Raw genomic sequence first — 26,318 nt, 5'->3', positions numbered from 1 at the left:
CAGCCGTGGACAAGTCCGATGCACCATCGGTTGCTGCCACATCGCATCTGATCAGGCCGCATGATAGTCGGCCGATATATCAGCCATGCTTCTGCTCGCCATGTAGTTCGCAGATCGTCACAGTGCACGAGTCGCAAAGCATAACTCACCATTCGCTCTTGCAACCGGCCCCCCTATCCGCGTGCAACTGGTGATTGACGTAGGCCACTAAAACAATTGTTGGCCTCACTTTGCGAAAACAAACACCACAGCGGACAGATATGCGCCTGCTCAACCCCGCCAAACCCCCAAACGACACATCTCGACTTTTGACATCATGTGGCGGCGCGTCTATTTCCTCCTGATCCTGGTGCGCATCTACTTTGCACTATCGCCAAGCTATCTGCACCCGGACGAGAACTTCCAAGGCCCCGAGGTCATTGCCGGTATGTCGCGACACTGTCTGAGTATGCGCCCGTAGCCACGACTGACTTGTATCCAGGACGTGTCTTCTCCTACCCCGTCCACGAGACCTGGGAGTTCACCTCCGAGAACCCCATCCGCAGCACGTTCCCACTATGGCTCGCATACGGCTGGCCCATGTATATCCTGCGCTGGCTATGGGAGGGGTTCGGATATGACGTCTCGCCGTCGGTTGTATACTGGGCGCTGCGCGTACTCATGTTGACGCTGAGTGTCGTGATGGAGGACTGGGCTATCCACGAGCTGGTCGCTTCGCCCCGCGCGCGTCGTGTTGCCGTAATGCTCGTCGCATCGTCGTATGTGACTTGGACGTTCCAGACACATACCTTCTCCAACAGCATCGAGACGCTGCTGGTGCTCTGGAGCCTGGTCTTGATCCAGAGGATAACGGACGATAAGGTGAGTTGTTTCGGTCCGCTCGCCGATCTAGGATATGCGGCTAACGCAAGGTGCAGAAGCGCTCTGGCATCCTGGCCTCTTCCATCCTCGGCTTCGTGGGCGTCGTAGGCATCTTTAATCGCATCACCTTCCCAGCATTCCTGCTTCTTCCTGCGACAACTTTGCTACCCCACTTCAAGCGCAAGTAAGTCAAGCCCGTTGTCATTGTCTTCTGGACCTTCGCTAACATCTGCAGACCATTCTCTTTGGTCTTCCTTGCAACGTTCGCTCTATTCACAGCTTTCCTTGCTATCTGCGTAGACACGGCGTTTTATACCCCCGGCGAATTTACCTTTTCCAAACTCCTCAGCGGCGCCGTCATCACACCTTTCAATAGTTTCCGCTACAACTCGGATTCCGCCAACCTTGCCCAGCATGGCATACACCCACGATACCAACATTTCCTCGTCAATCTCCCTCAACTCCTCGGCCCGGCGGCACCACTTCTGTTCTTTCTGCGCAGGGCGCATATCTCTATGATTCTCATATCAGCCATATCTGGCGTCGCACTTCTCAGCATCTTCCCACACCAAGAAGCACGATTCTTACTTCCCGCCGTACCATTAATACTCTCCTCGATACGTCTACCAACTCCGCGCATTCGAAAGGGCTGGATCGTTACTTGGGTAGTCTTCAACGTTGCCTTAGGTATCCTGATGGGCGTATATCACCAAGGTGGCATCGTCCCAGTTCAGATGAACATTGCCAAGACGAACGAGACAGTTTCCAATGCGTTCTGGTGGAAGACGTACAGCCCGCCAACATGGCTACTGAATGGCAAGAACGAGGAGCTCAAGACTGTCGATCTCATGGGCTGCCCAGCCGAACAAATGATCGAGAAGGTTAAGGAAGCATTACCCCCTTGTCGGACACGAAAACCACCAAAGGTCGATCGGGGCTCCGTCTACGTGGTAGCACCGCGATCAGCACATGCTTTGATACCATATCAAAGCCCAAGCACTTCAAAAGACGTCTCATTAGAGGAAGTCTGGAGCTATCGACAGCACCTGAACCTCGATGACATGGACTTTGCCGACGACGGCATCTGGAATACCATTAGCCGCGTCGTCGGCGATCGGGGACTGGTGGTCTGGCGAGCAACTCGGAATTGCTGGTCTACGCCTGAATGAGCAAGAGAGGTCGCATTTAAGAAGACATCTCGTTGGTCTGATATTTCGGAGTCGTGGCACAAGATGCCAAGAATTTGGCAGCGCAAGCTGAATGTCGATTTGTTTCCTTCTTGACTTCTGCATATATACCCATCACACTTCTTCCATAGCTCCTCTTAATGTTAATAAAGTAAAATGTTCAATCACCCAAGTGCTACGTCCTTTGGCCGTGCTCTGCGCAAAACATCGCAGTTTCTGGTACATAGTGATATACATACATTCCGCAGTCCTCCTCACAAAGCACCACCCAACACCCTAACAGCCCACATCGCCATCCTAACGTCCATTCCAACCTTCCTCTCCGGCTTCTCAAACTCCTTCTCACCCACCTCCCTCGCATGTTCCCCCAACCATCTAACCTCCTCCCCCAACCTCTTCCTCAGCCCCGGATCCTCGGTCGCAATAACCACATTAGCCTCAAGATCCAACTCATACGCCCTCTTCGTATAATTACTACTCCCGATAACCGTCAGACTGGGATCTTCCTTCTCCCCTCCTCCGCTGGCAGAAGGAAACGTAACCCACAGCCCCTTGGCATGATACGTCCACCCGCCCTCCTGGCCCACCATACCCTTCTTCCACTCTTTGAGCACGATGCTCTCGCTGAGGCCTTCATGTTTTACTTTCCGCAAGAAGGATTTGGCGAGGTGTGTGTATGCGGCTGGGAGCATGCCGCTTACGCCTTTGGAGCCGTAGAAGCCGTTGGCGTGCGGGTGGGCGGTTAGCACTGTGCCGGAGGCGGGGCGGGTGGAGAGGAGGAGGCGTCGGAAGGAGGGCGTCATGTTGAAGTAGCCGGCTGTGAAGGTCCAGGACGAGTTTTGTAAGGGGGGTGTGGTGAGGTGGGTTAGGATTTTTGTTAGAGCGGGGAGTTCGGTTGAGGAGGGGAGGAGGGGGACGAGGGAGAGGATGGGGTAGATTGTTGTTTTTGAGGTGGAGGGTGAGGGGGGTGTGGTGGTTGGGGAGTTGGATGGTAGCAGGAGGTGGGCGAGGTGTTTTTCTGCGCCCGCTTTGTAGTTCGAGGGTGAGTCTAGTGGTGAGGGCGCGGCGTTGGTTGTTGGCCAGGTCATGGTGTAACCTCCGCTTCCCTCTTGGTTGCTTGGCTGTATGTCGAAGCTCAGTTTGGCAACGCCATCGTGTATCCTCTTGAAGTAGTCTGTTAGGTCTTTTGACTTGAACAAGTGGTACCGATCCTGTCGATTCGTGAAGTAATCTTCACTCAGGTTTGCACCAGACATGATGATTTCATCATCTATGCCGTACAGTTTCATGTGCTGCAGACCCCAGCCTTCGTTGATGCGTTTTGGGATGTACTTCTTTCGCAGACCGGTCAGGTTGGGTGTATGGTACATGCGCACTTCTACGCGGTCTGAGCCGAACTCGGAGATGAGAGGTGTCATGAGAGAGGCAGTTGAAGGGTTTGGTGTTTCTCTGGTTCCGCGAAGAGCGTCGGTGAGGAAAGAGACCTTGAGATTGGGGTTCCGTTGAAGAGCATCTCGGATAGTTGAGATGAGTTCATGTTCGGTCTTGCCGATGTAGAGTGTCGATAGATAGACCCGGTATTGAGCTTTGGATATTTTGTCCTGACTCCGTTAGTACGAAGTTTCATCACCACGAGCACGCTTGCTCACAGCACCTCCGTCCCTCTAGTCATTCATTGGAGATGAATTGTTGCGATAAAGTTCGCAGATACGGTACAAGGGCAGAAGGATATAGGCATGGGAAAGTAGTATGCTCCTTGGAAGAATGACAGATAGTAAAGAAGCACTCTGATTGAAACATGAGATGAATGTCGTCTTGTAAGAGTTGAACGTTCCAATAGAGAAACAGAACAGAAGAGTGAGTAGGAAAATGACAACAACAAAGACCGACCTACCTTCAATGTTTGATAGAACTCAGCAGGCGTTTGGAGAATCTCAATCTGATCTGGCTGAATCTCAAATCGCGGCGCAATCTTATCCAAATCCGTCGTTATCGTGGCAAGCATAGACGCTTGGCTCTGAGGCACAGGTGCAGCCATCTCAGCACTCGAGGTAGAATATCTTCGCGTTGTCCTGAATGCCCGAGTGGGGATGCGGAAAGTTCTCCTCCCCGCGATCTTCGGTGCTTGGGCGCGTAATAAGCTTCTTATTATCATGTTGACCACTCGCTATGACGCCGGATGCTGGTATGTGCTTCGACTCCTGAAGTTTTGATGCACTTGGGGGTTGGGCGACAAGGATCACGCTCGCGCTAGCATGCATTGGGAAAGGCGTGAGAGCGGTGCTTGGCATCGTCAATCGCGAAGCAGCAACATCCGACAAGCATCACGAACGCTGAATTGACCAAACGCCGCCATGTCGACGCTCATGAGAACGCTGCGCAACCTGCGCCGAGTTGGACTTAAGGTAATCTTCAATACCTGCAGTAATTTACATGGCAATGCTAACACGTCCGCAGGAATATGGCCACCAAATGGCGGTACGCTCGCATCCCCGCGCCCTCACCTTACATCGCAGATAGACTGATCGAGTCGCCCGCACGCTTAGAACATCGGTATGCCTGGACACAAATAAATCGCAATGTCAAGGGAGGGGCTAATGGGGGACAGGTGACACCAAAGCCGGAACCTTGATCGGCCAGGACAAGTACGGCAACAAGTACTTTGAGAACTTGGAGGAGGAGCTTCCTCGTAAGATTCGCGCATCTCAAAGATGAAGGCATATCTGACTGGCATAGTCCGAACCCGCTGGGTCGACTACAAGGACCATGAGTTCGATCCGTATGTTGCAACGAACGTGGAGACATGGAGCAAAACTAACGTGCGTAACAGCTCTCAGATCGAACCCGGATGGTATGCTACCGCACCAAAAATCGCGAAATACGACTTTGGGAAGAACATACATCTGACTTTCTGCACAGGCACGCCTGGATGTCATACATGGTCGACAAGTCACCAGCCGCAGACCCGCTTCTGCAGCGCCAAGTCCGCGTCTGGGAGCCAAAGGAGCACAGGCCGACTCTCACATGGACTCGCTCAGGATACAAGCCTTACAGCACGTAAGTTCCAGACTGCGACATGGGCAGATCAGGTACTAACCGACGATAGCGTCAAGCCCAAGTACTCTCCATGGACACCCGTCGCCAAGGCTCGACAGTAGACGCGTTTTCCATACCAAGCATTGTATATATTCCGAGAAGCAATCAATGTTCCACATGCTGTCATTTCCATCCACTTCCAATACTCAGAGTCCCTCCATCAACATAGGAAGCACAATCTCCTTGTTAAACTTCCAGAGCGCGCTGCTATCAGAAGCTCGAAACGTCGCCCCGCTCCAATACGTGCTCCTCAACCCCTGTAGCGCGTTCATCTCGTCATAAATGCCAGCTTTTATGTCGTCAGGTTTAGCTTGCAGATAGAACGGCGCATGTGATGTATACACCACGAACTCTGGTTCCGTCGCCTCAAACTTGTCAGCATTTGCTGTTTGCAGTCTCTTGATTGCCGCAATCATCTCTTCTTTGACGAAGTCATCAGAGAGAGGGTATGTCGCATTCGACTGTTGAGAACCGTAGTAGATCGCTTTGACCCCAGGAATAGCGGTTGGCGACATGATATAGACACCCGGCAGCGCAGGGAGGTTGTACAGGGTGTCTGGCGCGCGATTGTAAAGGTTTAAATCGTCTGGGACACCCGTGTTCTTGACCAAAGCAGCGTAATACCCAACATCGATAAGTTTCCCAAAGACCTCACGTTCCTGCCTCCGTAGATCGAAACGTGCAAGCAGATCCACACGCGGCGGAATGGTGATGAGAAGCTTCTTCGCGCGTACCAACTTGACGCCATCGGGCGTCTTGACAACGAGTTCCACGCCCCCCTTCCTCCGTACCGAACGCACGACTTCAGAAGACAGCAACAAGCTATCCGAATCAAGGAGCTCAGCCTGCGCTTTCCCGTACAACTCGCTGTTATTGCGGTGAGCTGTGGTAACAAGACTACCGGAAGCGAGTTGCTGGACCAAACCCAACCCGTTGACACGGGCATTCTCCACTACGGGCACACTGAGTATATCCCCGATACCCTGGTTTGTACTAAACAATGTCTGCACCAAGGCTTCGAGACCGAGTTTGGTGACGAGGTCGCCGAACGGTATGGTCAGGTCTGTCGGGACGGGGCTGGGGAGGAACATGCCGCTTTCCAGCTTGGGGTATTGGGCTAAGAACGCGGCGTACTTCTGGAGTCCAGCGCCTAGCTCTTCTACACTTGGTGCGCTGACGTTGACGGCTAGACCAGTGCTGAAGTCGTAGTTCGCGTCATTACCAGCGAATTGAGGGGGTGCAAGTGGAATGTCGAAGCGGGCGAAGTAGTCAAGGACGGTACTCTCATTATGATAGACTAGCACGCCGTAGTCTTGAGCGAGACCGGTTGCTGGGTCTGTGTAGGTTTCTGTGTGGCCGCCTAGCCGGTTCTTGATTTCGACCACGATGACGCTTTTGTTGGCGTCTTTGAGCGTGATTGCGGCGTGCGTGCCGGAGGAGCCGCCGCCTATGATGGCTACGTCTCGGGTTATGATGGCGCTGGGATGGAAGGATGAGGGGTGGTGTTTTGGGGTGGTTGAGATGGCGGGGGATGTGAGAAGGGATGCTAGAAGCACTGTTGCTGAAAGTGTGGGATGCATTTTCGAAGAGCAGGGTGTTGCCTTTCTGAACAACAGTATCATTGAGAAATATGTGAGACTATATACTACAGTGTCCAGCCCGTATTATCGCGAAAGTGGATCTGTCGGCTTCCTGGTGAACATGTCGATTCGTAACCTACCGTTTGTAGACCGCGTAGACTCCCGTCACAGTGGAACGAATGCAGCAGCCCGTATCAAAGAACACAAGAGCCTTCGCAAACAAATCAAGTCCCAACAGTCAAGCCCGGTGTCAGCGCAGCAAAGCCTCCATATAATGTAATCCAATGCCTTTTGCAGGAGAGAGAGAAGCCATAAAGCATGTCAGCGTCGAGATTCAAGTAGGCGTATGCGCGCCCTCTTATGTATGGCTTGCACTCTAGCAGCCGACTCGCATTTGACATGGAGTTGAGGATCTGTAAGCTTTCTGACAGGTCGGCATAGGCTTGAGGCGTTATGTGTGGCGTCCAGTGACAGCAGCCTCGAGTTGAGATCGTCACGCATTGACTGTATCCGGCGATTTCATGTAATTCTCGATGGAAGGCGGACTGCGTGCTTCAATTGACCGGTGTCTAGAAGCTCGAAGGCGCCTAGGCGAATGAAGCGTGTAATAAGCTGTCATAGTGTCAACATGGGCAAAATGCAAAACATGTCGGTCTCCAGCCCCGATCAATGGCATTGTACACGCACTATCGTAAACATGAGGGAGGGCAACGGCTGTTTGTTAGGTGATAAGGTTTCGAAGAGTACGTGGGCAGGTTGTGTTGTTTGACTGCCGCCCAACGGGCTGCTGGAACCAGGCTGCACAGCAACTGAGAGAGTCTGAACGTAGGTTGACAAGACAGCCCTGAGTGTCTGCGTCGAAACAGATATCAACTATCTCGATTGGCGCGAGATCGTCAACTGTGATCCCCGATAGAAGTTGATTACCTAGGTCATGCCGCGACACTACAGCATACCACGTGCCTCATCGTACCTTCCTGTTCGACGCTGGAGGATTGCCGTCTCTTGGGTAGGAAATTATCCCTATCGCCATCAAAATAACCTCTGAACTGCGTCGCTCAACACGGTTTGTCGTTCTAACCCAGAACAATTTCTCGCGCATGCGAACTTGGTACATTGTGTGATTGTAGATAGACACCTGTGTCACAGTGGCGGCACCAAATTTTTGCGCTCCAACTGAAATGCTTCAAGGACGTTCCTGGTATGAATAGAGCGAAGATTGCGGAATCAGGCCGTTTTCACATGTCGCAGGACTCGAGCGTTGCGCGGCGTTCAACGCTGTGTTCTCTGGCCAAGTCGTTGGGCGCGCCAGGGGAAGCGGCACCTGCGCAGATGGCGCCAGCAGATAACTTGGGGCGGCATGTGTGTGCGAGTCTCTCACCGACTTTGAGGCTGCGCCTAACGACGGGCCTATTGGCAATGTCAGCAACGTTACAGGTGGTGTGCACGGCAGACGAATTGGTAAGCTGTGGGGAAGCTAACGCCTGGTCCCACTTGCCCTTAGCCGCGGAGGTGCTTGCAGCCATCACAGTACCCCGGACATCTGGACTTTGCCATGTCCGGCAGCCCGCGATAGAGCTGCTGTCGGTATAGGAAGGTCCATTGTGACTCTATACGACTCGTTATGACTCTTCTCGACTCTTTTACGCGTTCGGTGTAATTCCTTGGTGCTTATCGGCCTCTACACCCAGGGCGAACGTGAGGCTCTTTCGCATGGGCCGTCAGTAGCCTGCGCCAGCAACCACGGCCTGCCTGGTAGTGAAGAGAAGCATCAGGCAAGACATGGCGCGAAGACCGACGCAGTTAGCAACGTGCCCAATACTGGGTTGCACCGACGACACGACCGATACCTCCAATCTGGAAGCGGGAGACGTACGGCACGTATCAGCGCGCCCTCAACCGGTCCTTTCGCCCTTGACGCTGTTGTTACGAACTCATCCGATTATGACTCTTCGAAACTTAATGGAGGCGGTCAATATGTGAGCGTACGGTAGTGTGAAGCTGCATAGCGGCAGAGCGCGACAAAAGCCGTGAGACGGATGCATGGCCTGCTCTGTGACACATGCGCATCGGTGCATCTGCTGCACAACCATGTCACCTTGAGTCAAGCGGAAACCAACCCTGTCAAACAATACGTCGTGACCGTCTAGCTCGCGCTGTGAGACTGCTTGCTATATCCACACCAGCAGCCACGGTGACGGTTCGATAGAGTAGTTTGCGACCGCTCGCTGTGGCTCGTTGCACCCGTCCTTACATTGGGCCGGTTATCTGATCTGCAGCTATCTTATCTGATCCCAGCATCTCGGTTACACATCGGCAGCAATATCTAATTACATCATTTGTCGGTTCGGGCACGCGCGCGTGAACGTCAGTGCGGATCTGGAAAAGCTCTTGCGGCAAGTGGAAGCGCAAACCGAAGAAGCAGTTCCTCTCCTCGCAAACCACCCTATCCTGGACGCAATCGCTGAAGGCCCCCTGCCGCCGTTTGTTTACTTCGGCGCAATCCAGCAGAAGGCGCGAATACACCCTCCGGTCCTTCCTTTAGTCCCAATGCGCCTCAACAGCCGTCAATAGCGAGTGCGAGTGCTGGAGGTTTGAACACCACCACAGGTCACAACAGGTCTCGTACAACTGCGGCAGACGACATGTTCGCCCACTGTAGAGGCCCGTTCTGGGGCAGAGACGACTTCTCGAGGTGTTTCGAGCAAGAGTAGGTGCTTTCTTTTACGTTGCGCCACGACGCGATGTCTCAGATGCCACTGCAGCCGTCCGATAGGCGATGCGCCACCACGAACGACCACTCAGCTAACACGTCGCAGCTATCTTCAAACACTATTCCCTCTCATCGTATGCGGAATATCCGTCGTTTACTTATTGGTGCAACTCTACTTCGCCGCCACCGCGTCCCGATATTACCACGCCTACAGTGTCCTCGAAGACCCCGCCAATGTCTGGTCCTTCCGCAGTCCTCGCTACGATGGCGACGAACCCTACGAGGATGCCGAAGACGACCTTGACCGGAACGAAGATCTCGCGCTTCATGCCGTCAACACAGTCTCCACCATGGCCGTAGACAAACCCCGCGGAGAGCTCACGGTCGTCATACTCGAGGAAGTGGCGGTACTGGCCCAGCTGGCACTTCATGTCGCTGTGCTGGTGACCGGTGTTTGGGGCAGGCACGGCAAGCTTGCGGCCATTGCCAATGTTGCTGTTTGGGCCTACATCGCCACCCTGGCTTCGCTGCGATTGCTGTTCTCCAGCACCAGCAGATTCTCGTTTCCCAAGCTGTGGTACCACACTGCCTTCATTTACGGGTTCCAATGGGTCTTCAGCGTCCTCCTTTTTCGGTCCGCCATCATCCACCCGCGATCGCCTTTACACCGGAAGCTCATGATTGGCGATTTCGTCCTCGTCTCGCTACTGTTCCTCATCTCTCTGTGCTCCAGGAAAGGCAACAAGGCGGTGGAGCTAGAGTATGAAGGCGACATCGCGCCAGCCCGGGAACCTATCGCCAGTGTTTTCTCGCTTGCCACTTTCAGCTGGGTCGATCCGATCGTGTGGACAGGATACAAGAAGACATACGAACTTACCGATGTCTGGAATCTGCCTTCCAAGGACAAGGCTGCAGCTGTCATCGCGAACTATCGTCAGGTCAAGAAGACATCCGGCTTGGCCTACCATCTTTTGAAGCACTTCAAGCGTGGTCTACTCATCCAAGCAGGCTGGGCCGCCATTTCTGGTTTCCTCACTTTCGCGCCGACACTGCTTCTCAAAGTCATTCTTGAATACGTTGAGAAGCCCGAACAGACCCCCGCCAATGCCGCCTGGTTCTACGTCATACTACTATTCGTTTCAGGCAGTCTATCTGCACTTGCTGACGGCCAAGCGCTGTGGCTCGGTCGAAAAATCTGCATCCGCCTACGCGCTGTCATCATTGGAGAAATTTACGCCAAAGCCCTCAAGAGACGAGCAGCAGCTACCACCGAGAAGGCCTTGGGCGAGGAAAAGAAGAAGCAGGAGAATGATGAAGAACCCAAGGGATTGAAGCGCATCTTTACCTTTGGCAAGAAGAAGAAGGCGACTGGAGCCTCGAAAGAAGACGAAGCATCGAAACCCGAATCTGACGCTCAGGTCACTACCGGTGCCATCATCAACCTGATGGCTGTCGACGCTTTCAAAGTCAGCGAGATCTGCGCTTATCTACACTTCCTCTGGGCGAATACCCCAGTCCAAGTTGTTGTGGCTGTCTTCTTGCTCTACCGTATCCTGGGTTACAGCTCGATTGCCGGTATTGGCATGATGGTTTTCTTGCTCCCAATCAACATGTATGTTGCGCGACAATTCTCCAAGATCCAGAAACTCATTCTCGCGGCCACCGATGCCCGTATCCATACCACCAATGAGGTTCTCACCAACATCCGGATCATCAAGTTCTTCGCTTGGGAACAACGCTTCATTGGTCTGGTCAACGAAAAGCGGTACATTGAGCTCAAGCATCTGCGACGGAGATACATTCTGTGGGCGGTAGCAGCTACGATATGGTCGGGCTCGCCAGTCTTAATCACGTTCTTGTCCTTCCTCGTGTACACGAACGTCGAACATAAGGCGCTCATTCCATCTGTCGCATTCACCGCCCTCTCGCTTTTCCAAATTCTGAGGATCCCGCTGGACCAGCTCGCAGATATGGTTGCCCACGTCCAAGAATCCAAGGTCTCAGTCGATCGTATTGAGGAGTATCTGTCTGAGCCCGAGACGGACAAGTACTCGCAGCTTGTAACTCAGAAGAAGGACGAAGACGGTCAAGCCATTATTGGATTCGAGAACGGTACATTCAGTTGGGGCGGAACAGACATGGCAGACCAGGCCTCGGCAGATGCCTTCAAGCTGATGGACCTCAATCTAACTTTCCGTGTCGGCAAGCTCAACGTTGTTGTTGGACCCACTGGCTCTGGAAAGACCTCATTGCTCATGGGCCTGCTTGGTGAAATGACAAAGCTCAAGGGCAGTGTCTACTTGCCTGGTGGACTAAGCCGAGAGGATCTGACTCCCGACCCCGACACTGGACTCACTGACAGTATAGCTTACTGCGCCCAGCAAGCTTGGCTTGTCAACGGTACGGTGAAGGACAATATCGTATTCGCAAGTCCTTTCGACCAGAAGCGCTACGACGAGGTTATCGAAGCCTGCTCTCTGAAGCGAGATCTCGAGATTCTTGATGCTGGAGACGAGACGATAGTAGGAGAGAAGGGTGTCACGCTCTCCGGAGGCCAGAAACAGCGTATCTCACTGGCCCGTGCGTTGTACAGCAAGGCTCGTCACGTCCTTCTTGACGATGTTCTGAGCGCTGTCGACGCCCATACTGCCAAATGGATCTTCCATTACGCACTTCACGGACGACTCATGGCCAACCGAACTTGCATCCTCGTTACACACAACGTCAGCCTCTGTTTGCCACACGCAGAGTTTGCTGTTGCACTTGAGAACGGCCGAGTGGTCGCACAAGGTACAGCAGATGAAGTCATCAACTCAGGAAAGCTTACCGAGGATCTTACTAAATCACGGCCCGCATCAAGAGGAGCGTCCAAACCTCCTTCCCAAGAGCCCTCGGATGCTGGTGAAGAGGCAAACGGCGATGCCAATCACGCCAACGGGTCTGCTAATGGCACCGCAAATGGCAAGCCGGACGCTAAGAAGAAGAAGCCAGCCAGCAACAGTCAGGACGAGAAGAAGGCAGAGGGGGGCGTCAAGCTGAGCATCATCACCATGTATCTTCGAGCTATGGGCCCCTGGTACTACTGGCTTGGTGCTACCATTGCTTTTGTAGCTGCGCAAATCTCTTCGGTATCTACCAACCTCTGGATCCGCACATGGGCGAATGCGTACGCTGAAAAGGGCTATGCTGTGGCGAGCAGCCATCACCAATCTCCGGTAACGCACGCTCCAACAATAAGTGGCATGGGAACATGCATGAACAGTGGTACCTGCAGCTGGAACATTCCCTTCTTTACACAACCGGAGCAGCAGTCATACGCCTACAACACCATGCAGACTACCTTCAGTAACCCGAACCCGGACGTCAACTCTGCATACTTCCTCAGCGTTTACGCCGTTCTTGGACTCATCTTCATGTTCATCACCTTCTTACGAGAAGGATTCCTCTTTGGAGGGTCTCTCGCTGCATCCAAACGCATACACGAACGACTCATTCAGAAGGTTACGCATGCGAAGTTCCGCTTTTTCGATCAGACACCACTCGGTCAGCTCATGAACAGGTTCTCCAAGGACATTGAATCCGTCGACCAAGAGGTAGCGCCAGTCGCCATTGGTGTTGTTCATTGCTTCGCTTCCATCATCACGATCGTCATTCTTATCTCGATCATTACTCCTGGCTTCTTAATAGCGGCCTTCTTCATCTCCATCCTCTACTTCCTCATCGGTCGCTTCTACATCAACTCGTCCCGCGACCTGAAGCGATTGGAATCTGTACATCGAAGTCCGCTGTATCAACAGTTTGGTGAGACACTATCCGGCATGACGACTATCAGAGCCTACGGTGACGAACGCCGCTTCATCCGCGAGAACTTGGCGAAGATTAACACTCAACATCGTCCGTTTATCTATCTCTGGGCAGCGAACAGATGGCTCGCGTTCCGAGTGGACGTCGTCGGTGCCATGGTCGCCTTCTTCTCCGGAGCTTTTGTTGTGCTCAGCGTTGGGCGTATTGATGCAGGTGCCGCGGGTCTCGCGCTTACCTATGCTGTTACCTTCACCGAGAACGTCTTGTGGTTCGTTCGTCTCTACTCTGCTAATGAACAGAACATGAACTCGGTCGAGCGTGTCAAGGAGTACCTCGATGTCGACCAGGAAGCTCCATCTGTCATTTCAGAGAACCGTCCACCATCCAACTGGCCGAGCAAGGGATCCGTAGAGTTCATCAACTACAGCACGCGATACAGGACTGACTTTGACCTTGTTCTGAAGGACTTGACCTTCAAGATCCTTCCCGGTGAGAAGGTCGGTGTCGTAGGCCGAACGGGTGCCGGCAAGAGTTCAATGGCACTTGCCTTGTTCCGGGCGTTGGAGGCTGAGAAGGGCAAGATCTTGATCGATGACATTGATGTTGGTACGATCGGCCTGCACGATCTGCGGGAGAATGTCGTCATGGTACCGCAAGGTAGGCACATCTTTATATCTCATTAGGGTGGAACAGATGCTGACACAACACAGATCCGACACTTTTCACAGGCACTATCCGAAGCAATCTCGACCCCTTCTCTATCTTCACTGATGAAGAGATCTACACCGCCCTTCGCGAAGTCAACCTGATCTCTACTCTATCACGCCCCGCGTCCGGCTCTGTCACTCCTACTGGAGCAACCACCCCACCTCGCGCTGTCCAGATTCCCGTTCCGACAACAAACGCTGTGACAGCGGATGTCAACGGCAGCTACTCAGCCGCGACTACAAACCCGGGATCCATTCTGGCGAACCGCGACTGGGAGCGTGGTGAGACACAAGAAGACACTGTCGTGGTCATGCCTGATGGTCGTACTGCGGACCGCGACGATGTAGCGGCACAAGCTGCTATGGAGGCCGACAACAAGAACCCATTCAAGAACCTCAACTCGCTGGTGTCGGAATCCGGGTCCAACCTGTCGCAAGGTCAACGCCAACTTCTGTGCCTAGCGCGAGCGCTGCTGAAGGCACCCAAGGTTCTACTGATGGATGAAGCCACAGCATCCATCGACTACGCCACCGATGCGAAGATCCAAGAAACCATTCGTCAGATCAAGAACACCACCATCACGATAGCGCATCGTCTCCAAACGATCATCGACTACGACAAGGTCCTTGTTCTGGACAAGGGTGAGGTCATCGAGTACGGCCATCCCTACGATCTTGTTCGAAAAGATGGCGGTTCATTCCGATCCATGTGTGAAACCAGTGGCGAGCTAGAAACCTTGACCACTACCGCAAAGACAGCCTACGAATCGAAAGCTACATGAGCTGCCGGATAGAGATCGCAGCCCCTGCCGTACGGCCGAAGGGTCTTGGGATGAGAAGGGAGAGTCAAATTTAGACGGAGTTGGAGAACAAAAAGCATGTGATCAAGACGGTTTTGCATGAGCGAGTCAGCATTTTTCCTTTCTGTTTCATCGTCGCGGCGTATGCCAGGGCCTATGGGTGGTTACCTGCTCCTAGTGTACATATAATTATGTCTAATCGGCTCCGTATGGACCGCATAATCGACACATTGACACGTCAACCTAGGAAAAAAACTAAAACCTTGGAGCCTACATGGAGATAAAAATATGTAAAGTAGGTGGCCCAAGGTCAACGTATGCTCCAGGGTGTTCAGCCTTTCGATTGTATGAGGTGTTGACGTACCACTGATCAGCGAACATTTGTGAATTGGCCGCTATTGTCGAGCGGAGATGCATTTCGGCTCCATCCAGAATGATGACACTTCACGTCAGCCTAGGAAAACACTAAACACCCTAGAGCCTACATCAAGATAAAAACATACAAAGTAGACGGTCCAAGGCCAAAGTAGGCTCCAGGGTGTTCAGCTTTTCCATTATATGAGGTGACTTGGGTAAGCGGTGCTCGTCAGCATGTACATGTCAGCCACAGAGATCAAATATCGGATCTTGGCGGATCTGACAAAACGCACCAACTCAACGACCACCGATCAGTAAACAGAAGCAAAGGCTGAACGTGTGTTATTCAGCCAATGCTACTACTGCGTTCCATCAACAGACATTAATCGGTCAGCAAAAAGTGCATAATACGCCGTCGGGCTTTGTGGCTTTCCCTCAGGTACCAATCACGTGGCCGAGATCCCGCCGCTTTCGGATCTTACTTGCCTTGTCCGGCGACTTATCAGCCTTTCGTCATGCAACTTTCTCTGGTGTATGAGTATTCGCTCGTTGATGTCTAATGGCTTTTGCTGACTGTAGCGGTGATTTGTCGTGGTTGTAGATGGCTTTCCAGTGCGTTGGCTGAATGAGAGGAGGGGAGCAGAGCCGCTTGATGATTAGAATAGATGGTATCGTGTGTAAGTATAAAGAGGGTGTTACACCGGAAAAGTTCGAGTAGCCTTTCTGATAGTATCGATTTTTTGAAATCCCGTTCGCGTACCTGTAAACCATGGAGACAATCAAGGAGATCGTCCGCGACGCGCCTTTTGGCCAACTCGTCCGTTACGCAACACGCAACCGGTTCTTCAAGTATCCAGAAGAGCTACCCGGTTTCGAAATCCCATCTGCATACACCGACGTCGAGAAACTTCCCTCCCAAACCCCAGGAGTTGAAGGGACTTCGACACGCAACTCAACCTCAACCATCCCACTTCCATCGCACGCTCTCCCTTTCAGCCCCTCACGCCTCGAAGCCGACCTAGCCCTCCATGCCACCCACTCACCCGTCCACTCAATCGCCCCCGTCAAGACAGCCGACGGCCTCATACTAGCAGAGTGGTACACCACGACCGACACTGCGAACCCACAGAACTGGTCGCAGGGCAAGAAGGCATGGACTGCGTTCTTGATCTGTCTGTATACGTTCATTGTGTACGCGGGTAGCTCCATCTATGTTAGTAGTACGTTGTTGGTTATGAGTGAGTTTGGGGTGGGGGCGTTTAAGGCGAGCTTGGGGTTGGCGCTTTATGTGCTTGGTAAGTTTTTCTTCGGTGATGAGGGAGGCTGCGAGATGGGACGGATAGCTAACGGTGTGTAGGATATGGCATTGGTCCATTGTTGTTTGCGCCGTTGAGTGAGGGTATGTGGTATCCTCTCCTGCCCTTCTTCATCGGATGCTCGTCCCGTGTGAGGAAGTTATCGCGTACGTAGGCCTTGCTGACAGCTCATCACAGTGCCGCAACTCGGCAGAAACATACCGTACATCACGACTTTCGCGCTCTTCACCATCCTCACTTTACCTACCGCATTGGTAGACAATCTCGGCGGCTTCCTGTTCCTCCGTTTTCTGCTTGGCTTCTTCGGAAGCCCCTGTCTCGCAAACGGTGGAGCTACGATGCAAGACTTGTACTCTCTGCTACACATACCATATGGTCTAGCTTTCTGGACAGCAGCTGCATTTGCGGGGCCAGCTCTCGGGCCTCTTTTATCTGGCTTTTCCGTCTATGCGGAGGACTGGCGATGGTACGTCTTTCCGCTTTGTTGATTTAGTCTTCCCCTTTGCGCGATGCTGACTAGACCCGTGTTCAGGTCTCAATGGGAGCTCCTCTGGATGGCCGCCCCGGTCTTCCTCCTCTTTTTCTTCTTCCTCCCAGAGACGCAGCCTACCACCATCCTTCTCCACCGATCTGCCCGTCTACGCGCACTAACCGGTAACCCCAATATCCACACCCAAACTGAGATCGATCGCAAAGGCACCAAGTTCTCCGCAACACTCCTCGATACTCTCATCAAGCCTTTGGAAATCTGCGTCAAAGACCCCGCTCTATTCTTCATCAACGTTTACTCCGCGCTGACCTACGGCATCTACTACTCCTTCTTCGAGGTCTTCAATATGGTGTATTTGGAGATATATGGGTTCAGCGTCGGCGAGATGGCGATTGTGTTTCTGTCCATCATCGTGGGGTGCGTTCTTGCTATGACGATTTACTTTTCCTATCTGAGGTTCTACCTCATACCGGATATCCTCAAGCAAGGACTGAGACCCCAAGAGCATAGACTCGTGCCGGCGATTTTCGCGAGTTTTGGGGTACCGATTGGATTGTTCATCTTTGGTGAGTCTGATCGCGTGACTAGAATTGAGATAACGAGTGCTAATAGCGATTTTGTGTGGGCTGGACGGCTCGTGAATCTGTACATTGGATTGCTTCAGCTATCGGCATCGCCATATATGCGACCAGCGTGTATATCATCTTCCAGGCTGTCTTTTGTAAGTCATAGCTTGTATCTATGGTGCTTACTGTTCACATCGCTAACGTGTCTTCAGCATACGTGCCCATGTCTTACCCGCAATACGCCGCGTCCCTCTTCGCAGGCAACGACTTCTGCCGCTCTGCCTTCGCCTTCGGATCCGTACTCTTCTCCCGCCCAATGTATCTCAAATTGGGCATAGGGAAGGGAATTAGTCTTCTGGGCGGCTTGAGTGTCATGGGTATTGTGAGTTTGATGAAATCAAGCAAGTCCATGAATGCGCGCTAACTCGAAGTAGATTGGAATGTATCTGATCTGGGTCTATGGTGCGAGGCTGAGAGCGAGATCGAAATTTGCTGTATGAGATGCGAGCGACGATGGTGACGATAGAGATGGATTCAAGTGCGTCATGTGTGGAAGGCTGGGTGGCTGGGTAGCTGCCATCATGTTGGCCTTCAGAAGTTCCGCCGCCCGAGGCCAGGGCGCGCTGGGTGCTTGGGCTAAGCGCAATTTGGACTGGCCCGCACCACGCCCGGGCTCTGCGCCCGGGCGGCTTCCGAGGCCATGATTCTGGGGCATCGCTGGGGAGGTGTTGCGCGTCTTCTATGATATCACCTTACAAGCGTTCTCGAAAGCACCTAATTTATAATATCGTGGTTTTCGTAATATACGGCTTCGTCGCGTTTTCTTGAAATTACGGCTGTTGATGTCGTGGCCATGATCCTAACTATCGAGCAGGAAGCCCACACAGGAGGGCGCAAACGGTATGTCTACGCGTTATCAGCGCAGTGCACAATTATTGCTAACGGTCAATACAGTGCCATGGTATGCACGACGAGACACCGCGCTGCTACGACGCGTCCGCCTTCCTTCTTCCACGCTCTCGCTTTCACCGACGTCAGCCACGATTCCCGATGAAGCCACAGGCATGTCCTCGAATTGAAGATTCTAGAAATAGGTGCATTGCATACCTACTGGCGTATGGGCTGATGCGCTGGTCGTCAGGAGCTCCCCGTGTTAGCGAGACTGCCATTTGCCATGGCTGTGACGCCTACCGAGCGACAGGACATCCATGGATGGCAGGAGTACGCCTGCCGCCACTGATTTCGCCAATGGGATTAATTGCATTTGCCCTGCCTTGCGATGACTTTCCGGTGAGTGCTGGTGCATGTTAGGCCTTATCGCACTACATGAACATATCTCCCGTCAGTTTTACATCGCGCTGTGCACTCTATGGCGCTCTCAATACCGGCTGTGCTTTGACATTGTAGCGCTGAACGCTTTCTACTTACATTCCACATCAACCCCACTCTAGCGCTGGCCATGTCAAGCTCCGTGCCTTCCAATACAGCAGGTAAGTATTCACTGTTCAACAAGCGCACCTTTTTGCTTATGTAGTATTAGAGCACCCATACGTATCTTATTGTAGAAAGTACCTCGAAGATGCCTGTCAGGATCCCTTGTTCAACGCACCGCATCTGAAAGATTCCTGTGATTACCTATCCGAATCTTCAGCGCAATGGCACCCTGAAAGTTACACAGACGGCGCTCGCTTTACTTGGTTATACACACATTCGATGGCCTATGACCTCCAGCTTTCTTCGGAATTTGATCCAAAAGACTATGACCCAATCATGACAGCTACGGAAGTTCGTGAAGATCCGAAGTTGCTCTTCCTTAGTAGTTATCCCTAGGCTGATTTTATGATTCGTTGACCCATGGTGTGATGTTGGTGGTCACGTCACGTCGTGGAGCGAATCGGGCGTAGCGCCTTCCATACGGCAGGTGCGACTAGACTTCATCCAAGCACACCTCACCATCTCAACTACACCATGGCGAATCCGAACGCCTTTACGGATAGGTTGCGTGGAGCAACAAGGCAGACGAGACAGATGGACGATAATGGGGATGCGTGAGTACCTTCGCTCCTTCCTGTTTCTTGCTAACAATATGTAGGAATTCGGTGGCAGATGCAGGTGCGGATGAGCATAGGGAGAGATCAGATGGTGAAGAAGTTGCGACGCCGATGCCGCCGCCTGGAGCACGCCGGCAAGACTTCAGCTCGATCATGAGGGCCGAATTCAACCCCGAAGTGACGACCCCATTCGGTGATGATGGGCGGCGGCAGCAGCACACCACACCACCCCGCGCCAACATGAAAGGCGACCAACTGTGGGTGTTCCTTGCGATAGAGACGAATACGTACGATTTCGAGATGCAGGCGAAAAAGGATGCTGCGCGTGCAAAGCTGGACTTGTTGCGAGAGAAGCGAGAGTTCCTTGCGGCACGAGGAATACGTCATTTTCTAAATAGATACGGAGCAAGCGATGCCGAGGCGTTCCACAAGCTACTTGTCGAATTCGAGGCACAAGTCCGCAGCTTGAAGGAGCTGGCAGCAGAGCTGAAGGGAGAGAGGGAGAAGTGTGGACTGCAGCCAGGGGAAACCATGGTGCAGCGATATGACGAGTTGGCTTTAAGGTTCAAGAACCTCAAAGCCGAGCATGAAGGAGAGGATGGGAAAGGGGGGCTGGTGTTCAAGTACGAAGCTCTCGAGAAGAACCTCAACGAGCTGAAAGAGATGCATGACGGGGGAGACGGCAAAGGAGGGCTTGTTTCAGAGCTTGAGCAGCTGAAGCAAAACCATACGGACTCGACCGGCAGGTACAACGACCTGTCGGAAAAGCACTATGGTAAAGACGGCAACGGGGGTGTTGTTTCAGAGCTTGAGCAGCTGAAGCAAAACCATGGGAACTCGGCCGACAGGTCCGAGCACCTGGAGGAGAGTGACCGTGGGAGCCCTTAGGGCGGCCAAGGAGGACCAGAGATAGCCCGGCGGGATGGAAGAGCAACGGAGAATCGAGGCGATCTTGTGGGAGAAGGTGGCGGGTGAGCGGCAACGTGAGGCGGCCTGGTGGAAGGATGCTGCGAGAAGGGTGGATGTGTCCATAACGCAACGCGACGCCGCGATCCAGCTACTGCGTGGGCACATAGAGAAGACCGGTTAGTAGTCGTGCTGATGAATGCAGAGCGTTTCCATTTCTCTGTTTAGATCTGGGAGAAGCGAAGGTTGTGATAACGCCTGCATGTACTCCCCTCAGCCTGACCCCGCACGAGGCTGGAAAACTTAAATCGTTTTCGCAAATGTAGTGCAATGCCCTGCCTTCGTGATGAACATAGCCTCAATTTACCTTGTGAAGAGTAAGCGCTTTCTTCAATGCTAGAGCCAATGTCGAGGTTCTGATCTTGAATTCAGCTACTACGTATACCATAGGGGTACGTCTTGAGTAATAGGTACTAAAAGATGCGAGCTTCTTAGTACTCATGTCTCTCAACTCTCCAGATCATATAGCAAGCACCCTCCAGTCCTGAAATTATACACGAAAGCCTTTCCTACAGCTCCTTCTCCATTTGTTCCACCTTCGCCCTTATTCTCTACCCACTTCGCTCTATAACCCAGCAGTAAGTCGTGCAGCTCTTGCAGGTATTTCCTCTCAGCAAGCGGCATCTTCTGGATAAAGTAACGCCACGAGTCCGGATCGCTGAGACGCGTCTCCTTGAGCAAGTTCATGACCTCTTCTTTTGACTCGATAGCAGCGATGGGTGCGGATTGAAAAGCGGAAAGGAGATCCGTCGATCGCGATTGTGCGGCTTCAACAATAGACCACTTGTTGCTCTTCTTGGATCGATGTTGGGCGATAAGGACGTCGACGTTCGCTTTTGAAGCATTGGAAGTGTTGTTTGAAGTTGGTAGTGGTGCTTTGATTAGGCGGGCTGCGCTTCCTTCGCGTTCTTCACGGTCTCGGAGTTCGTTGCGCAGGTAGTTCAGGAGATCGGTGCTGCGCAGATCTGTGTCTTCTTTCTTTGCGATGGATTTGACCTTGAGTTCAGGTTTATCAGGGGCGACGCCGTGTTTGATAACGATAACCCAGCTATGTCTGTCTTCGCGATAGTGGCGTAAAATGTCTTCGATGGAGTGCGCATCGACGGCGAGTTCGGCGGTATAGCCATGAGCGATGAGATCTGCTACCATTTTGACGCCAGTGGAGCGGAGAACGTTCGAATCGAAGCTAGCCACTAGACAGTCGCAGCGTCGTGGCATCCAGGAGATTGATGGCGTGTCTTCTTCAGCGTGCTTCCGTAAGAACGTCGACTTCTCAGGTTTCTTGATATATCGACTCATGGAGTTGACGAGTCTATCCCATCCCAGGTTCACACCAACAGCGTGATACGCAGCCGCTGGATGTGCGTGGCTCGAACCTCTCGGACGGTACTCTTCGATCAGCTTATCGTACCGGCCACCTGCAGCAAGCACCTCCCTCTGCTTTGTGTCGAACAGACATTGGAACAGAATACCACCAGAATAGAACTTCTCGTTGAAGCTGCTCAGTACGCTGATGTAGACCTTGCGCTTCACGCCCCACAACTTCATGTAATTGATAACAGAAGTTAGGTGCGCAAAGACGACGTGAGTCCGATCAAGGTACTTGGTGCCCTCGAACAGTCGCCGCAGCTTCGCGAAAGCCTTTTCTGGGGTGTCGCGCCAATCGAAGCGTGCCAGATCATCTAACGATGTTGACGGAATGCCAATGTCGGAGGACCGTAATTCGTTGCGTATCAACTGCCAGTTGTTCTTTCCGATGTTCAGCTTACTAAGGACTGCCTTGACTGCCGCGCGCTTTGGGATACTGATTCTGCAGAACTCCATGATCATATCTAACAGATCTGCGTGATTCAGGTGGAAGCACATCTGCGTTGACCGGAATGAGGGAAACTCATCGATGATTTCATCGACGACCTTGAGAACCTCTGCCTCCTTCAAGGTAAGGTCAAGCGTATCGTATGACAATATATCGAAGTCTGCCTCGCCGTTACTACGTGGAGCACTTCCGGTGTAGTCGTCACGGTAGACATGACCGATCGTAAAAGTCTTCTCTAGAAACGCTCCACCTCGACCAATGCTACGTGCGTATGGCAATGTCAGATCGTAAGGTAGCTGCACCAGGGTTCCAGAGGGGTCGAAAAGCTTGACGACTTTCGTGTCCGCATAATGGTCGGACCAGGGTAGTAGAACTTGACGTTGTATCTCTACAGCGCCATGGCTCCGAAAGACCATGGCCAATCTGTCCCTCACGAGATTCTGTAGAAGCACATCATTGGCTTTGATCTTCTGAGTGGTCGCGCTCAGATCCCAAGCATGGTCTTTTGCTTGGGTGTCGGGTTTTTGTGAGAAAAGAGCAGCCATCATCTTTGCGTAGTGTGGTGAGTTTCGATCCGAGAGGGCCTTGAGCGCTTCTTTGACGGCCTCGTCCTCCATCTGGGCAGGCACCTTGCCGCTTCTCAGAAGCTCCGTACATCCAGGTCTCTCTGAAGGGCGATGGCTGATGAGCGACTTGATGATGCTACCCTGCAACGACTTTTCCGGTGTCTCAAACTCTTGTGGAAGATCATGTTTCCGCTCCCGCAACGATCGAATGACTTTGTCGCGCTCCATGGCAGTCCTTAGAGGAAAGCACATCTCGAAGAAAATGATGCCCATGGAGTACATGTCCACCTTGTTGTTGTAGTCGCCGATAACGGTCGAGCTGAGCTCAGGAGCAACGTAAAGCGCGGTACCGACACTCCGCGTCATGTCGCCGCCATCCTGGGTACCGTTGGAGGACTTTGTATCAGGTCTTTGATACTGGCCACTGGTGGCTAGTCCAAAATCACCAATCTTAGGCACCTTGGCCATATCGATGAAGACGTTGTCAGGTTTGAGGTCACGATGAATGATACCGTGGCCATGAATGTGAGCGAGCCCTTCGAGAATTTGCCGAAACAATCTCCAGTATTCGTCTGGATCGTCATAAAGTCCGGTACGTATCAAATCTCGGAGCGTCTGCTTCTCGCAAAACTCCATTTGAATGTACAAGATTGACCTCGAGGGCTTTGCAGGTGTTGAGTCGGACATGGCGCGTTTCTTGACGGGCGAGAGTGGTCCTATACTTGCCTCATCTTCTGCCTTCAGTCAGCTTGTTGTATACATGACGCTTCATGCCATTGGCTGCTTACCTGAGTCGGAGCCAAAAATTACTGCACCGACGTCATCTTCCGATTCCGCGTCAGACCCAAATTCGATCTTGGGATATCCACTGGAGCTAATGAAGTCTAAACCACCAGTGCTTTTTCCGTAACCGCCACCATCAGTCGTAGTCGTACCTGGAGAAACGTCCGATTCCCAGTCAGACTCGTCGCCATCTGATGTTGCCGAGTCATAGTAGTCATCTGCTTCGGCCTCTGGCCAGGCGGTGTAGTAACGTACCACACAGCTGTGGTTGAGGCGCGAAAGGAGCATGACTTCCGAAAGAACTTCGCTCAACGCTGCAGCAGACTTCTGCTTGATCTTTTTGATAGCATAAAGACGACCGTCGACTTTGTTGCGGGCCTTTACGACTTCGCCGTACCCGCCCTTGCCCAAGCGACCTTGTTCGGCCCAGTCATTCGCGTATCGTGAGTATGACGGAACAACGCCAGAGGAAGACTCCCGTCGCAGCCTATACCGACCCAATGAAGTTGAAGAGTTCCTCGAACGTACGGGTGTGGAGGGTTGCTCGTAAACGTCTACATCGTCGCGCAAGAACTCACATGGGATGAGGTCAAAGGCTGAGGGTCGTTTCTTGGGGTCGGGCTTGAAGAACTTGCGCAGAACTTCTTGTAACGGTTCCGAGCAGCCAAGAATATCGGACAGTTCTTTGGGTGAATTGTACTTTTCAGGCACATCGAGGCCGAAGAGCATCTGTAGGAACGTGACGCCGAGATCCCATACATCCGTCTTGCGGGTGTGACGCGCATCCTGAGACAGCTCGGGCGCTATCCAGTAAAACGATCTTACAACTTTCATCGGCTGTTCATCCCGACACAAGCTCCGGAGATGATAAAGAGAGCCTTGAAAGCTAGCATCGGCTAGCAATACCGTGACTCCACCACCGGACAATCTCTTGAACAAGACGTTGTGAGGGTGGATGCGCTTATGGACTATACCGTTGCGGTGGTAGAAGTCCAGTGCTTCCAGAAGCTCAATGGTCCAGGAACGAACTCTTGCGACTGGTAGGGGTCCATCATCGGAAAGCCTCTCGCCTAGAGATCCTTTGTCGGCGTGATCCATGAGAATACTAATCTCCCATCCGGAATCGGGTAGATGCTCTACTTTGAAGTCCAGCACCGCCATGATGGCTCCTTGTCGCAGTCGCTTGATCTCTTCCATCTCGTCTTCGAATTCCATTACTGCCTTTTTCAGCTGTGGGCCAGCAGCAGCGTTTCCATCCCCCACCCGCGCACGTTTTAGTACTAATGTAAGCGTTGCTGTGCTTCCGGCCGGTTTCACCAACAGCTGCTCGGTCAAAGGACCAGAACGCAAAGGAAGCGGATTCTCAACGCCACTGCATTGGATGGTCGAGTCTTCGTGCTGAATAACGATCGTCCTGTCGAAGGAGATGTAGTTGTTGCTCTCAGCGCTGGGAAAGTACGAAGGCGGAGTATTGGCGGATACACGGTGCTTCTTGCGCTTTGCCAACATATCCTTTCGACGCATTTCGTCACCTACCATCTGCTGCAGAAGACGCTCCTCCTCAGCCTTCTCTTCGTCACGCTTCTTCTGTAACTCTTCTTCCTGTTGCTTTAGATGTTCGACAGCAGCGGCTTCTTGGACTGCTCGCTCGGCATCTAGATTCTCGTAGGTACCGTCCGTCTCGCGGACAGCGATCTCATCCTCTAGTATCTCTTGAATGGCCGTCGCGATGTCGTAAATCATCACCTCGCCTACCAGCTCGCGAGGCCGAGTCTTGAGCAGGCCATAGAGCCTATCCCAAGTGCTCTTTCTGAGGCTGCCGCAGTCCTCCAGGGAAAGTTCAGGCAGAGTCTTGGGGTAAGTAGCCGTAAGCTTCGCACAAAGCGTGATGGAAATCTTTTCGTTAGAGAAAGACGTCAATTTGACGCGCAATACGCGATCTGTGGTTTTCTATCCTCTAGTTAGCGGAGATTAAGCAGATGAAGACAATCGTTCCGCAAAGGTCGGTCGCATGGCGTAAACCATGGATTTATTATCGCAGGGCTCAAGTCTGCACGAGTGCGAAACCTAGCCCGTGAATGAAGTGGTGAGATTTCTGTACTTACGCTCCATGCTCCCTTGGCTTCTGATTCTTCATAGTCGTCCATGAACACAGCCTTCAAGACTTCGCGTTCATCTTCTTGTGCCTTCTCGTAGGTTTCGGAGGTGTGTGAAACCAGCGAAGGTCGCTGTTCCCCGAGAGGACTTGTTGGGCCCATGTCATCGTCTCCTGGCGTGGATGCATTGTGCGTTTGTTTCTTGTTCTTTGGTGTTCTTAGCGGTGCCATAGTGGGCTACTGGTGGTTGGTTGAATAGGCCGTCATATAGTATGGGTATTGACGGAGAGACTAGCAGCCGTAGCTGCTGCCCTTCACACTGCAGACATCTCGATCTTAAAAATTTGTAGTGAATGAAAAGTGATGAGAATGGCGATATGTAGAGACTTCGTGGCCAACGCACGTCGAGTAGCGGTCGGTGGGGGCGATATGTTGGCGACGCCCCGCTACCCTTCCTTTCCGCGCCATCCCTGCAGGCGCCAGCAGAGCCGCCGGACGCGACTTCCTCATGTCTGGAGATCGACGAGCAGACACAACAAACAGCACCGCACCTTCCTTTACCC

At 52.6% G+C, this 26,318-nt stretch overlaps 9 protein-coding genes across 9 annotated transcripts; 6 read left to right on the top strand and 3 right to left on the bottom strand.

Annotated features, from left to right (window-relative positions):
* Positions 1-316: 316 nt before the first annotated feature.
* On the top strand, positions 317-2,030 carry J4E93_009522 (uncharacterized protein; the record flags this gene model as incomplete). Its single annotated transcript, XM_049347412.1, has 4 exons — positions 317-425; positions 482-861; positions 918-1,045; positions 1,097-2,030. 4 exons carry the CDS (start codon positions 317-319, stop codon positions 2,028-2,030), a joined length of 1,551 nt encoding a protein of 516 aa, XP_049195418.1.
* Positions 2,031-2,302: 272 nt separating this feature from the next.
* Positions 2,303-4,086, bottom strand: J4E93_009521 (uncharacterized protein; the record flags this gene model as incomplete). Its single annotated transcript, XM_049347411.1, has 2 exons — positions 2,303-3,649; positions 3,943-4,086. 2 exons carry the CDS (start codon positions 4,084-4,086, stop codon positions 2,303-2,305), a joined length of 1,491 nt encoding a protein of 496 aa, XP_049195417.1.
* A 316-nt stretch (positions 4,087-4,402) lies between these two features.
* On the top strand, positions 4,403-5,206 carry J4E93_009520 (uncharacterized protein; the record flags this gene model as incomplete). The annotated part of the gene is made up of 8 exons (XM_049347410.1): positions 4,403-4,453; positions 4,506-4,526; positions 4,595-4,601; positions 4,657-4,737; positions 4,785-4,827; positions 4,879-4,899; positions 4,968-5,105; positions 5,155-5,206. 8 exons carry the CDS (start codon positions 4,403-4,405, stop codon positions 5,204-5,206), a joined length of 414 nt encoding a protein of 137 aa, XP_049195416.1.
* An 84-nt stretch (positions 5,207-5,290) lies between these two features.
* Positions 5,291-6,724, bottom strand: J4E93_009519 (uncharacterized protein; the record flags this gene model as incomplete). The annotated part of the gene is made up of 1 exon (XM_049347409.1): positions 5,291-6,724. One exon carries the CDS (start codon positions 6,722-6,724, stop codon positions 5,291-5,293), a length of 1,434 nt encoding a protein of 477 aa, XP_049195415.1.
* A 2,645-nt stretch (positions 6,725-9,369) lies between these two features.
* J4E93_009518 (uncharacterized protein) lies at positions 9,370-14,730 on the top strand (the record flags this gene model as incomplete). The annotated part of the gene is made up of 3 exons (XM_049347408.1): positions 9,370-9,434; positions 9,544-13,898; positions 13,952-14,730. 3 exons carry the CDS (start codon positions 9,370-9,372, stop codon positions 14,728-14,730), a joined length of 5,199 nt encoding a protein of 1,732 aa, XP_049195414.1.
* A 1,144-nt stretch (positions 14,731-15,874) lies between these two features.
* J4E93_009517 (uncharacterized protein) lies at positions 15,875-16,462 on the top strand (the record flags this gene model as incomplete). The annotated part of the gene is made up of 1 exon (XM_049347407.1): positions 15,875-16,462. The coding sequence occupies one exon, from the start codon at positions 15,875-15,877 to the stop codon at positions 16,460-16,462; it is 588 nt and encodes a 195-aa protein (XP_049195413.1).
* A 513-nt stretch (positions 16,463-16,975) lies between these two features.
* Positions 16,976-17,901, top strand: J4E93_009516 (uncharacterized protein; the record flags this gene model as incomplete). The annotated part of the gene is made up of 2 exons (XM_049347406.1): positions 16,976-17,477; positions 17,690-17,901. The coding sequence occupies 2 exons, from the start codon at positions 16,976-16,978 to the stop codon at positions 17,899-17,901; spliced, it is 714 nt and encodes a 237-aa protein (XP_049195412.1).
* A 1,544-nt stretch (positions 17,902-19,445) lies between these two features.
* J4E93_009515 (uncharacterized protein) lies at positions 19,446-20,416 on the top strand (the record flags this gene model as incomplete). Its single annotated transcript, XM_049347405.1, has 2 exons — positions 19,446-19,525; positions 19,570-20,416. The coding sequence occupies 2 exons, from the start codon at positions 19,446-19,448 to the stop codon at positions 20,414-20,416; spliced, it is 927 nt and encodes a 308-aa protein (XP_049195411.1).
* A 525-nt stretch (positions 20,417-20,941) lies between these two features.
* J4E93_009514 (uncharacterized protein) lies at positions 20,942-25,986 on the bottom strand (the record flags this gene model as incomplete). The annotated part of the gene is made up of 3 exons (XM_049347404.1): positions 20,942-23,610; positions 23,665-25,609; positions 25,765-25,986. 3 exons carry the CDS (start codon positions 25,984-25,986, stop codon positions 20,942-20,944), a joined length of 4,836 nt encoding a protein of 1,611 aa, XP_049195410.1.
* Between the last annotated feature and the right edge of the window lie 332 nt (positions 25,987-26,318).

This window comes from Alternaria ventricosa (genome assembly GCF_023758065.1).
Source record: "Alternaria ventricosa strain BMP 2768 chromosome Unknown scaffold_22, whole genome shotgun sequence".
NCBI classification, from domain to species: domain Eukaryota; kingdom Fungi; phylum Ascomycota; class Dothideomycetes; order Pleosporales; family Pleosporaceae; genus Alternaria; species Alternaria ventricosa.
Note: the sequence above shows the minus strand (reverse complement) of the source record. Positions and strands in the feature narration are given on the sequence as shown.